General features: G+C 33.8%; 1 protein-coding gene across 2 annotated transcripts in view; it reads left to right on the top strand.

Moving 5' to 3' along the window:
* The window catches only part of LOC124363909 (zinc finger protein 37-like), a 104195-nt gene that overhangs the window by 19285 nt on the left and 71814 nt on the right, over positions 1 to 13096 (top strand). For both annotated transcript variants that reach the window (XM_046819188.1, XM_046819180.1), the window contains exon 6: positions 9809 to 9847. In XM_046819188.1, the coding sequence (XP_046675144.1) occupies positions 9809 to 9847 (39 nt within the window). The remainder of the gene's footprint in view (positions 1 to 9808; positions 9848 to 13096) is intronic.

Below are 13096 nucleotides of genomic sequence, written 5' to 3'. Positions count from 1 at the left end.
AAAATAACTTAAGTATTAAAAAAACTCTAAAATCTACATGACATTTTTCGTCTAATGTTTTGTTATTGAAACAGTCCAAACACATCGCTGGATTATCTGTGCAGTCTTTGCAGAAAGTTGTAACTCTCTTGCAACGTTTTCTGGCTTCTGTTGTTCCATGACAGGCAACTAGAGACTCATAGCAAGGTAAACATCGTTTCCTTGATTGCTTAGCAAGGCCATCTCTCTTAACTAATTCGTGTTTTTGAGTAGGTAATCGTCTTGCTGAAAACAGCACATTAAATGTTGAAAATATGGTTAAAGTCAAATGTTCAAGAAGCTTATAATTAAAATTGTTTGTACAGACTTTGAGGCCTAATTTTACGTGTAAACTATTTGATCTGTTTCCTAAAACAATACGGATTCAGATTATATAATTTAAATGAAATACACTAGTTATAAATAAGATTACCTGAAATCGAGGTGTTGAGAGTTGGTTAGAAGCAGGATTACAGTTACTGTTTTCCTCTACAAGCTTTCTTGCCAAAACAGATCGGAATTTTAGCATATCCCCATTTAGCTTTCTTTTCCCTAACACTGTTGAATACCACAAAGGCGTTCACAACACATGTACCCAGCAATAACTCTAGTGCAACCTTCTTGTACCATTTAAGATGTTTTTCTCAATGGGCTATAATACGAACTCATTTGGTCTGATACGTCTACGCCCTTTTTTGGCATCATTGTAAGCTAAAACACAAGCTAGGTTTCATGATTGGTTTCGTTATTTCTATTGGTTTTTTTACTGGGCAATAAGTTGTCCCCATCCTCAGGTCGAGTACTTATCAAGTTTACTCGCCTCTTGTCGACCCAGCTGATTACTTTTACACCTTGTTTGTTCTCCTGCGCATACACTTCACCCTTTTTTCAATTTCTTGCTTATAACAGTCTTCGGATTGGACTTCAAAATCCTTTCTCAAAGGTACCACAAAGGTAAGTTTTTTCTTTTAAGCAAGGCCTCAGCTAACTCGACGCTGTTGTAATAATTATCAGCGTACAGCAAACGGCCGTGGCCTAAGAAATCATGAATAAGATGCAGCATTATTTTTTGTTTGTGGCCTTTTCCAGATGTAATGTCACCTTTACCTACGTATTATTTTGAACTTGCAGGTATAGCCATCAGGAGAACAAAGCTTGTATATTTTCACACCATATTTGTGTGATTTGTCCCGGCAAGTACTGCCGGAAATTTAAGCCTGGCCTCTCCACGGGACCATGGTCTCATCTATAACTACAGTTTCACCTGGAATCCTGACAGCTTTGAATCTATCATTTAACATGACCTGCAGATTTTTGGAGCTTTTTCATCCTGGGTTCTTCACCTACTGCTTCTTCATTATTATGAAAATGAAGACATCGAAGAAGCATTTCAAACCGCTCTCTCTTTCATAGCCTGTTTTATGAAGTCATTTTTTAAACATGGTGTCATTTGACCAGTAAAACCTTATTTGAGGCAAAGGGCAACATCCCCATCACAATCAAAATCCCTAGAAATTGTTTTATTTCTCCACTAGTACAGTCAATCCACTGCCTCATAAAAGACCTCTGTTTGGGGATATTGTTTGAAATATCTTGCCGGGCATATCGGTTTGTTTCTTCTACGATGAGGTTAATAATATCGTCTGTTAAAAACTGCTCTAATACTGTTACAGGATTTGATATGTCAAAATCATATACTAACCCCTTCATTGTCAGTATAGGGAAATTGTCTAACACAGTACTCTTTATGTCATCCCACTCATTACCATCGTCATCATTAACCGGTACTTGTTCAGTTTCACCATTTGGCCCATCATCAGTTTCGGGCACATTGCCATTGGCGGTTTCATTATTTTCCTGATAAAGGTTCTTCTAATTCTGATCTTGTATTATTTTCATAAATATTTAAACCTAATCATCACTTAAGCTTATATTTGTGTGAGAAATAAAGAACTGCATTCTGAAGGCTTACGTCATCTGAAGTAACAATTACATTTTCTTCGATATTTTAATGCATGACTTACTTCATTTGCATCAAGTTCCTCATCATTACCGTCTGCATTTGAATCCTCACTATCTGCTTCAGATGGTAAGTATTCGCTCCCCGACACAGAAAAATCAGTAAGTTCACTATCACTGTGGCCTTCAAGAGCATCATCGATCTCTTGTTCGTCCATTTTATTACAATTTCACTACGAAACACCACAAAATAACTTTCAATTCAACACACACCCAGTCACTAGCAGTGGTAACCTACAAATTAACGAAGCAGACTGACAGAAGAAAGACAAAAGCGCGCCAAACGATGCTCGCTAAATGTCTAGCTAGACGCAGGTTAGAAGCAACACATGTACCACGTGTGGTACACGACGCGGTAAGATTAATGTCTTATTAGTTCAGCGCGTTCGTGTACCACACGTGGTTACACGCACATATATGTATAAAAGTTCATCAAAAAATGGTTTAATTTACGTTTTGATAGTTTTGCACATATTTTATAACTGCTGTCGAGTGATTTAAGCAAAAAAACAAAATACGCATTTCTGACAGATTTTACCGATATCAACACGCCACTTAATTACGAAGGTAGTTATCACCTACGTCGTGAATGTGTTAAAGTACTTCGAAGAGTATATATATATAATTATATATATATCTCAAACATTGTGAAAATATTCCTCAAAACTATTTTAATGAAAGGAATTGTGAATTGGCACATCAACTCATATTCAAATCAAATAACCATATGGACTTAACCCAGCAACTGGCTTTAACCCTTTGAACCCCAGACCAAAATATTGATGGTGGGGAAAACGTACCAAAACCATTTGACCTAAGAACTACCGAGAATCCCCGGAGCAGAAACAGCTGTATTGCATACTGTTCGTAAAAAATTAATATTTTTGCTATTTTTTATGCTATTGTCTTGTATTACACACCAAAATGTCCAGAATGAAATTGTGTACACAGAAAAATTTTAGTCTGAAGTATAAAAAATTGTTTAACAACATTAAAATAACTTTAAAATATATGTTTTTAGTTTTTTAGGTAAAAAAATAGATTTTAAGATTTTTTAATTCAAAAATAAGAAAAATTTTTATCATGGGCACCCACATTTTATTTTTCTAAATTTAGTTTTATGTATGTACAAAAACAACTATATTAATATCTCTAAAGGTAAAGATTTTGCAACCACGATCTCACTGAGGCCGGTTGGTCATTGTCCGGAGTAGGCCTAGCGGCGGCGTTACCGCGAGAAGTAGATAGCTGACTAAATGGCATTTCTTCGTCATCTGAGTCCGAGATACTTGGCCTATAGGTAGGATCAACATCAGTGTCATCACTGAAAATTGATGAGACGTCAGACCAATCGTCATCTGATAGGTCAACATCCAGTTGTCTGTCCAATTCACTCGGGTGATTTACAATGTTGTCACTCATTGTTCACAGAACTGATTATTACTATAAGATTAAAACTAAAGAAAAAGTGACTAAAAACAGTCCTCAATTACAACATTTAACTCAATTCACACCCATAAAGACAATATACTTAACATTAGACCGCTTTGTAAACAAATACAGCTGTAGCAACAAAGAGTAATATTTTTTTTTGAGCATAGATGTTATTTTAAATACACTATATTAATAAAAAAATTGTATTTTACTAAAATACTTATAAATATGTATTAATACTCGTAAAATAAGTATTTTACGGTTTCAAATAAATATGTATTAAACGCAGATACCATGGCGACGATATTACGTCGCCCGGGGATTCTCGCATCTTCATTGGCGACGATACATCGTCGCCGCGGGGATCTTCGCGTATATTCTCGGCGACGATATTTCAAAATGCATTAACTACAGTTTCAAAATGGCACTAAGCTATTTTCGGCGCATTAACTATGTTGTAATGTGATCTCTCACAGCAAGTCTATTTTTACTTTGTTTGAAGTAAAACATATGTAAATCTGAAGATAAAGATCCAAGGTTTTACTTTATATCATAAAACGTTCTATAGTTACGTTATATCTTTCATTAGCAAATTCTAAACATGGATGTTCACATTTCCGATTGCCATTTGTTTGCGTAATTTCCGAACACGCTAAAATTGCTGTGTGTTTGTCAAAATTCCCTATCGCGAGTTTACGTTCTACACGATCGCAAGTGTTGTCATTGAAAACAGTTTATTCGTGGCTTTCAGAAAAATCTTTTCAATAGCCAGTAGGAAAATAAGTGTTTGAAAAGTTCGTGTTTTGTAAAATCCCAAAATCCCTATTGCGTTGAAAATAGCTTCATTAAATTTTATTATTTTCTTTACTTTATCGTTGTCTGAAAATAGTGAAATTATTTTAATTTGTGAAGTGAAAAATGTAGAGGTTAGGTTAAGTTTTAGTGAATTGGTTGGATTTTTGTGAAACTGAAAGTAAGCCTATGTTCACGTAGGTTCAGTGTTTTAATTTTTTTGTAGACAGTTTATATTAATTTCATAATGAGTGTTAATTTAAACAGTAGTGGTATTAGGAATGTACTTGGTAGTGAGTACAAAGGTATTTATTATAAAAGCATATTCGTGTATTTTAGACAATACAACATATTTTACTTTTTCTGAAGGTATTAGCGTTTTATTTCTATGACCATCGCTTATTTTATTTTTTTAACAAAAAAAAAATAATAAAGATAAAAATAGATTGTTATACATTTTTGTAAACTTCAATATAAATAATCTTTGGATAAAAATAAATTTTTACCTAAAAAAGTTAAGCATTTTATTTCACATTTTTGACTTTTGTAAAAATTATAAAAAAAGTTTGTTGCCATAGAAAAATATCTTATACAATGTAAACTTCAATAAATATCATATTTTTCTCTTCTACATATATTTGTCTCATAGAAAAAAATATTTGTTTATCCAATAGATTCCAAAATGTCACAATGGTATACATAATAATGTCATAACATTTTTTTCATATTTTGTAGTTTTTATAGATATATTATTCAAAAGTACCAATAAACTTCTTTTACCCAAATATTTTTTTTGTAATATGTAATTCAGATATATAAGCAAACTTTTTTATATTTTAGATTTATTCAAAAAAATTTCATATTACCTGAGGGGGTTCTATACATGTGAGAAAAATTTATTATTTACTAATATTTTTATGTTAATCAGTGAATTTTAAAAAACTGCATTGAAATGATTCAATATTTAAGATTTTTTTTTGTAAACTACATTTATTTCTAGACATTGATGTTTTTAAAATATTTGTATCTTAAAAAATAGATAAGCAGTAATTAAAATACAAAATCCTTACAAAATCACCAAAAAGTGTCTGCCATTTTGGGAAAAAATGATGGCCAGTTCCAGGGTTAACATTCGCTAAATAATTGTTTTCTTCTTGAACCCTAAGTTTCTTGTCTATTATATTTACCAAAATTCAAAATTATATTTATTACAATACTTTTGTTTGAAAATCTCCAACTTATCTAAATTTGTATGAATGTCAAAGCTTATATTAACATGTTAGAAAATTTACTATCAGGTGTTTTTTCATTTGTTTCTTTAATTGTATATTAAAAAAAAATATTGTACAGTTAAATATATATATATATATAAAATATATAAATATTGTATATACAAGGTGTTCCAGATCTTTCTATCAACATTTTCAGATATTATTCTGGACTAAAGAAATACTAAAATATCATATTAAAACTTTTGAAAACTTAAAAACTGCCTAAGTAGCTGCTATTTAGATTTTTTCACTTAGCAATTTTTAATTTGAGAACAGCGTTTTTTAATAAGCTGAAATTTGGTATATAACTTTTGTAACTTATTCCAATTTCTTAGAAGCTCTATTTTCTTCCTAAAATCTTTCAACATAAATTAATAGCTTGACCATGCAATTACAATTATACAGATTTACAATAATTATAATCATAGTACTAATTTTATACTTATTGAAGTATAAATGCAAGGTGATTAGAATAAAGTAAAATGCACAAGTGGAAAGCCACACTAAAATTTACTTGAATTAAGATAATTTACAAATTAGTTTTTATGAATTGATTATAATTTTAAAAAATTACAGCTTTTGTTATAGTAGCCATATCAGGGTCCCCACCCGACCGTGAAAAACCGTGAAACCGGGAATAAGCCGTGAATTTCGTTCACCGTGAAAAAACCTTAAATAAGCCGTGAATTTTGTTTACATACCGTGAAAATCTCTACAACTTTTGAATAAATAAAATCAACACGGGTCGTCGTCAGACGATCATATGGGAAAGTTGACCTTCGCTATTGCAAAGTAAAAAGTAGCACGCAATGTAGGGGATAGACCACGAAGTTTGACAGGTGCTGCTATCTGAGCGATTTTACTGATAATATGGTTTATAAACAAATGAGGAAAAGGAAGGGCCGGTGGGAGATGACGCTTCCGGCTCAAATCACGTGAGGCCTGTCTTTGTCTGTCGCCAGGTTCCGGGCCTTGGCTACGCTACGCGGCTGTAAACAAGGCATTCTCTGATTGAACGCGAGATTAATAACACAATTTAATTACTTGATAGATTGTCGTTTAATGTAAACACTTTTCGTATTGGAGTTTTATTGTATCAGATATAGTCTATTATTGTTTTCATAAAAATAAAAAAAGGTATACAAATCCTTAATTCTAATTGTAAGGAATTTAAATTACATTTTAAACTTTAATTTCATTCTATTTAAAATCCCTTATATTTATTTAAATATTGATGAGCAAAAAATGCTATACAGTACGATATCTGTATACGTTTGTTGTGTAATGACTCGTTAACACAATTGTAAAAATTTATAAAAAATTTTAATTTATGGTGGAGCAATAAATTGAATTAATTTGGGTCATTGCGTAAATAAATAGTATAATAATGTGACGGAGCAGAACCTACACAACACATTTTCAATTAACGCAGCGAGACCAATAACTTTATAGGCATTATATAACTGTATTAATTACCAGTAAGGTCGGTGTTGAAGAAAACAATTTTATTGTTCATCTCTTTAGATATTAAGAACGGTAGTAGGATATGCGTTTTTTCCTTATTCAATAATAATTTTTTGATTCCTAAGCTGCATGGATAATATACAAGTGTACACTGTTAATAAATTTTTTATGGTGAATGTGTGTTTCAAATTGTATAATGTACTAAGCCGGTTTGATGTATAACATTCTTTATAATTTGTAGCCAACGTAAGAATAGTAATTTATGGAATATCTGCATTACTCTACTGATCAAGCATGAGCATGGTTTATATTAAATAAATACTTGCAGTAAAGGGTGAACTTTTTTACGTCAAATTTTGAATTGTATTATCCTGGATAGTAAAGTCTAGGTTTGAACAGTGATTGCAAAAACAAGTTTAGAACAAAATTAAGTCGTTTCTCTTAAGCCTTACTACTATGCTTTAAAACAAAAGTGTAATATAATGTTTACAAAGAACAGCTGATTAAAAATTTGAAAAGATCGTTAACATATGTTTGCTGCAATGCATTTCTTATGGGGTAATTTCAGTAACCAGTGGGGCGCGAATCCTGAATTCGGGAAAGGGATGGGCAAAGCTTATACAACCTTGCTCCGTGGAAAAATACATAAACGTACAAATTTTTCATCATGATCGGTCCCAATAGTTTTCACGATTCCATAAAGGACAAACATACAAAAACATTTCATATTTTATAATATATAGATTAGTAAAATAATTACAAATGAAACGTCATGTTTATAAAAAAAACGTTGAGAAAACAACCATTGGCATTTTTTCTAACGCAGGAAACAACAAACGTCAAGTAAACTTATTGTAGTTGTTAAGCGTTATTTACTACAAAACACAAAATCAGAGGGGGAAAGGTGTCGTCCAAGTAATAAATTTTGTCGGGTTTCCATACGATTACGTTTAACGCTATTAATCATTTCAAGCAGATGAAAAATATAACCGTACAAGGTTTCATTTTATTTTAATTAGTTTGCAGCGATGTTATGGTAAAAATAACCTTTGTTGACTACTGTCAATGAGAGTGTGAAGGGGAGAGGGGTATATCATGTTACTCCACTCCCCCATCTTCGGACAACAGCAGGTTTCAATGGTCACAACATAAAGATTTGTTCCCCAGCTCGGCACTCACAATATTATTCTTAATTGTGAGAATTGATATAAAGATTTAAATCTTTTTCATTCAACACATTCAGAGACGACTTTCTCACGTAAATTCTGTCTGTTGAAAGAGGCTTCCCTCTGTCAACAACAGTGTAGAGTTGAATAACTTGAAGAGGAGAGTTTTAGTCGCGTTTAAGAAAAAGTTTGTGACGGCGTATCAGCAGCAGGAGGATTGGAGGCAATTGAAATCACTAATGAATTAGTTCATGCTGCCAAAAATTCCCCACGCCCACTACTCGTAGCACTTGGCAAAACAACGAGAATAATGAAAGACAAAATTATAATTCTGAGAAAGAGAGGAAGCCAGCTGCAATACGAAAAAAAAGAATTGGAAGCACAAAAATTTCCAGGTTTTGTGCTGACGCCAGGATAAAGGCAGCTGAGTTAGAAACAATAATATCAACAGGAACTTAGCAAAAAGTGCAAATTCGTAATTCCACTTGTTATTTCTAGACATTTTTATCAATTTCCATTTATTATAGTGTAACAAATAATAAATTTTTTTTTTGTATAAAACTGGTACCAAATAACTTTTCTTAAAACAAGTTGTATATAATATTTATAACATTTTCGTTTTATATATGTTTATTTTTAATTTCCCAATAAAATTGCCTTTTCTTTATGTTACTAATTAAAAATGTGAACCCTGTGATTATGTTAAAAAATTTTCCTGTGGAAGAAATCGATCGAAATAAAAATAAAAATGTGTTTAAACAAGAAAAAACTTTAATAATCAACGCAAGTGTACTTCATGGACCTCAAACGAGTTATAGCCCTTAGCCAACGTACGAATCCTGTCACCCTAGCATCTAGTCCTAACCTGTGTCCACCAAGTTTCTCTTCAGAATTTCAACAAACTTGTAAGTTAAAGAAAATAATGAGCAATGTGCATGCTAATTAATATTGAAATTTGTCTTTGTCATTGCTTTGATGACTGTTATGATGATGGTTTTTGGTAAAAATAATATGCCTTGTTATATTCATTATGTAGCAAATCGCACATAAAATCGGGCGCCTCGCCGCCCATTGCTTGCGTCGTAAACCGAAGCCAATTGTTATTTCCGTTTCTTTTTAGACGTTTACCGTCAATTCCTTGCACGACCAATGACATCGTTTAGTCAAATGGGAAAGAAGTTCTAAATTTGTATTTTACCGCTCTGCCGCGTCTTTAGTGTTTACGTCTCAACGTCCACCCTCTCCAACACGAATTTTTGTTTGTACCGGTAACGTTGTTTATGTAATAAACTTTCCAACCTTGAATTTTTAATTTTTTTAATCGTGAAAACCGTGACTTTAGCCGTGAATTTGAGTATTTAGATTGAGTGGGAACCCTGCATATGATTTTTCCTAATATATGTAAAAGTCCTTTATTGTCACACAGTTTTGATACAAAGTATTTTAAAGACATGATGGAATTTTGGCATTAATATGACTCTGGTCCTCAAAATATTATTACTTTTCATGAATGTACAAAGTATTCAATAAGTTAGTAATTAAGAATTAAGGAAAACACGAGATAATTAGTACATAACCATTCATTTAGGTAAAATTAATATGTCTCAATGAAAATTAGGTAGTAATATATTGAAACTTTTTCAGGATGTAATAGAGCGGCATAAGATGCAAGACAGTGAAAAGGTAAGAACCAGCTTCAAATTCTATTTATTTATTTATTTCCAACGCTCAACAACCAATTTACATTTATTAACTTATGATAGATGATTAAATCATACATAAACAAAAGGGCCAAACCAAACATGCAACTGGACTCTAAATCAGATCTAGGCATAATTAACGTGTAATTAATGTAATAAGAAAGTATAAATTATATTAAAAATTAGTGATAGTATTAACTTAAATACACTACTGTAAAAGATGTGATACCATATGGAGAAACAAACAGACAAATAATAACAGTGCAAATAAACTATAAAATTATTAACAACAATGAAAGATAAACTTTAAATGAATAACAAGAGTAAAAAAAATATTAACATTAATGACTGATAGTGGTAAATAAAAAACTGAAAAAAATATAAAATATTTAACTTAAATGCATGCACATTACTGTCTAAGACGTGACATATGAATAAATAAAGATATAAATAATAACAATGCAAATAAACTATATAAAGTAAACAACAATGGGGAAAATACTGTAAATAAATAACAAGAGTAAAATATATATAGGTACCAACAGAGAAAAAAAAACTATAAAAACAACAAATGCAAGCAATAAATGTAAATATATAACCAAGAGGCACAGTCATAATTATAAATGTGTAACAAAAGACAAGCAGAAACAATAACAGAGCAACACGACAAGAATAATGGGGGAAAAGTTATCAGACGATATGTAAGTCATGACAGGCTAGTCTCAACTCTCTCTTGAAGGCATCACAGCTCATATTAAAGAAGTCCAGATGTCTGGGGAGGTTGTTTGCCAGGCGTTGAAGACGTGGAAAACATGGAAAACACTGTGAAACATGTACTGTGTGGTGTAGTGCCGCCTTGCAAACAGCTGGGGGTGACGAAGATGACGTGATGCCCGGAAGTCCAGCAACTCGAGCAGATCAGGTGCATCAATGACAGAGCAGATCAACTTCTTCAAGAAAAGCAGATCATGAACTATACGTCTTGAATGGAGAGGTTCCAAGTTAAACTGAACTCGAAGGTCATCAGTCGGCACATTACGGTACTCAAAGCTCAGCCGCAGCCCAATCAAATGAATGAAGCGGTTCTGTATGCTCTCAAGCCTATCAATGTGACCAACAAGGTAAGGGTTCCAGACAGTAGAAGAATATTCAAGTATGGGTCGAACAAGGTGGACGTAGAGGATGTTCAGAGCTCGGACAGAAAACATATCACGACTGGTCCTAATAACAAAATAGAGTGCTGCATTAGCCTTTTTAGAAATGTGATTGATATGCTCATGATAACTTAGGTCGGAAGCAAGTATGACACCCAAATCCTTTATTTTAGAACAACGTGCCAGGGGTTGATTATTAAGGTTATAATGATAAAGAATAGGAGTATCTGACCTAGAGAATGTCACAATAGAGCACTTAGAAATGTTCAGAAGCATATCATTAACGTCGCACTATTCTGCAAGCAAATCAATACTCTCCTGTAGGGACACACAATCCTCCACAGATGCAATTTCTTTGAAAATTTTAGCGTCATCAGCAAAAAGTAGAACATTTGAACCCACACATTGAACCAGATCATTAATGAAGATTGTGAACAACACTGGCCCCAGTAGGGAACCCTGAGGTACACCAGAAACAGCTGGGAAAGGTTGGGATAGTGAGCCCGCCACTCGCACCTGAAGAAAACGGTCCCGTAGATAACATCCCAGCCAACGCAAGAGCGCCCCACCGACACCAACAGCTCTGAGCTTAGCAACAAGGTGGTTGTGACTAACACGATCAAATGCTTTCGAGAAATCTGTGTAGATGGCATCAACTTGGTGTGAGTTAGAAAACGCTTTGAAGATACTATTCTGAAAAGATAAGAGGTTTGAAGTGGTCGAACGCCTTTTGACAAAACCATGTTGTTCAATGTTGATAACATTCTTGAGGCTGAACATCAATCTTCGAAGGACGAGAGATTCAAAGACCTTAGCCAAGGTTGACTGGATAATTATAGGGCGATAGTTCTTAATATCAGAAGGAGATCCAGACTTTAAAATAGGTGTTATATATCCAATCTTTAAATTAGCAGGGAAGATGCCAGCAGCCATAAGAGCGTTGAAATAAACTGTGATATGAGGCGATATTACACCGCTGCAATGCCTCAGAATCATAGGAGAGATATCATCGGGGCCAGCACCCTTGTTTGTGTCGAACGAACTCAACTCAGTCTCCACTTCTTCACAGGTGAATTGACATGAAAATATAGAAGTTGTTGCTTCAAGGTTGTACACTGGTGGATTTTGTGACGAGGGCCTGTAGACCGAGGAAAAGAACTTGGCGAACAAATCACAGATACCCTGCGGGTTGTCCACAGATTCATCATCAAGCTGCATTTTTGAGGGAAGAGACGGTACCCTCTTAGAAGATTTTATATGATTCCAGAAGGCACGAATGTTTCCTTGAATAGACGAGTCAACAGTGCGGATATATGTCGAGTAGCATTCTCTCGCCAGTCTTTTGCAGGTAGCACGAGCACCACAGAACTGAAGATAAAATCCGATCATCAAGACTCTGTTTGAAGCCCCTATGTAAAGTCTTCTTTTTGATTATCATCTGTTTAAGATCGGGAGAAAACCAAACAGGGAAGCGCTTGATTCCCATATATTTGGGTGGGCTTGCTTTTCTAATAGTGCAACTTAACTGTGAGCAAAATTCAAAAAACCTATGGTCAACAGAGTCTGTAACATCAAGTAGAGAGTAATTTAGGCGTTGCACCCATTCAAACACGAAGTTAAGGTCACATTTTCTTATATTGGGAGTAAAGACACCATAATTCAGTTCTTCTTTGGGGTGCACGAAGATTTCCATTTCCAAAGCAGGATGATGGCATTCGGCTGCAAGGAGCGGGTCAGAGGCATTTAGGACGCGTAAGGCTTCAGAAGAGAAGACCAAATCGAGAAGAACACCTCGCTCATTTCTGATGTAGTTATATTGGTTGAGATTTAGGAAGGACATAACATCGTATACAGTCTGTGCAGATAGATCCAAGAGGCAAGAAGAGGGATTAGACCAATCAACATTTGGTAGGTTGAAGTCTCCCACCACCAACCTGATGTTAAAGATAGGATTGGCAACAAAGAGTTCCTCAAGTATGGAGGAGAATTCAATGTACTGAGATGAGTTCAGGTTGGGGGGTAGATACACACCGCCCAGGAAGAAAAAGGAGTTATTGAGCTTAATGGTTGTGAAGACA

This window comes from Homalodisca vitripennis, chromosome 1 (assembly GCF_021130785.1).
Source record: "Homalodisca vitripennis isolate AUS2020 chromosome 1, UT_GWSS_2.1, whole genome shotgun sequence".
NCBI classification, from domain to species: domain Eukaryota; kingdom Metazoa; phylum Arthropoda; class Insecta; order Hemiptera; family Cicadellidae; genus Homalodisca; species Homalodisca vitripennis.
The sequence above is the reverse complement of the archived record's forward strand: the minus strand, read 5'-3'. Positions and strand labels throughout refer to the sequence as shown.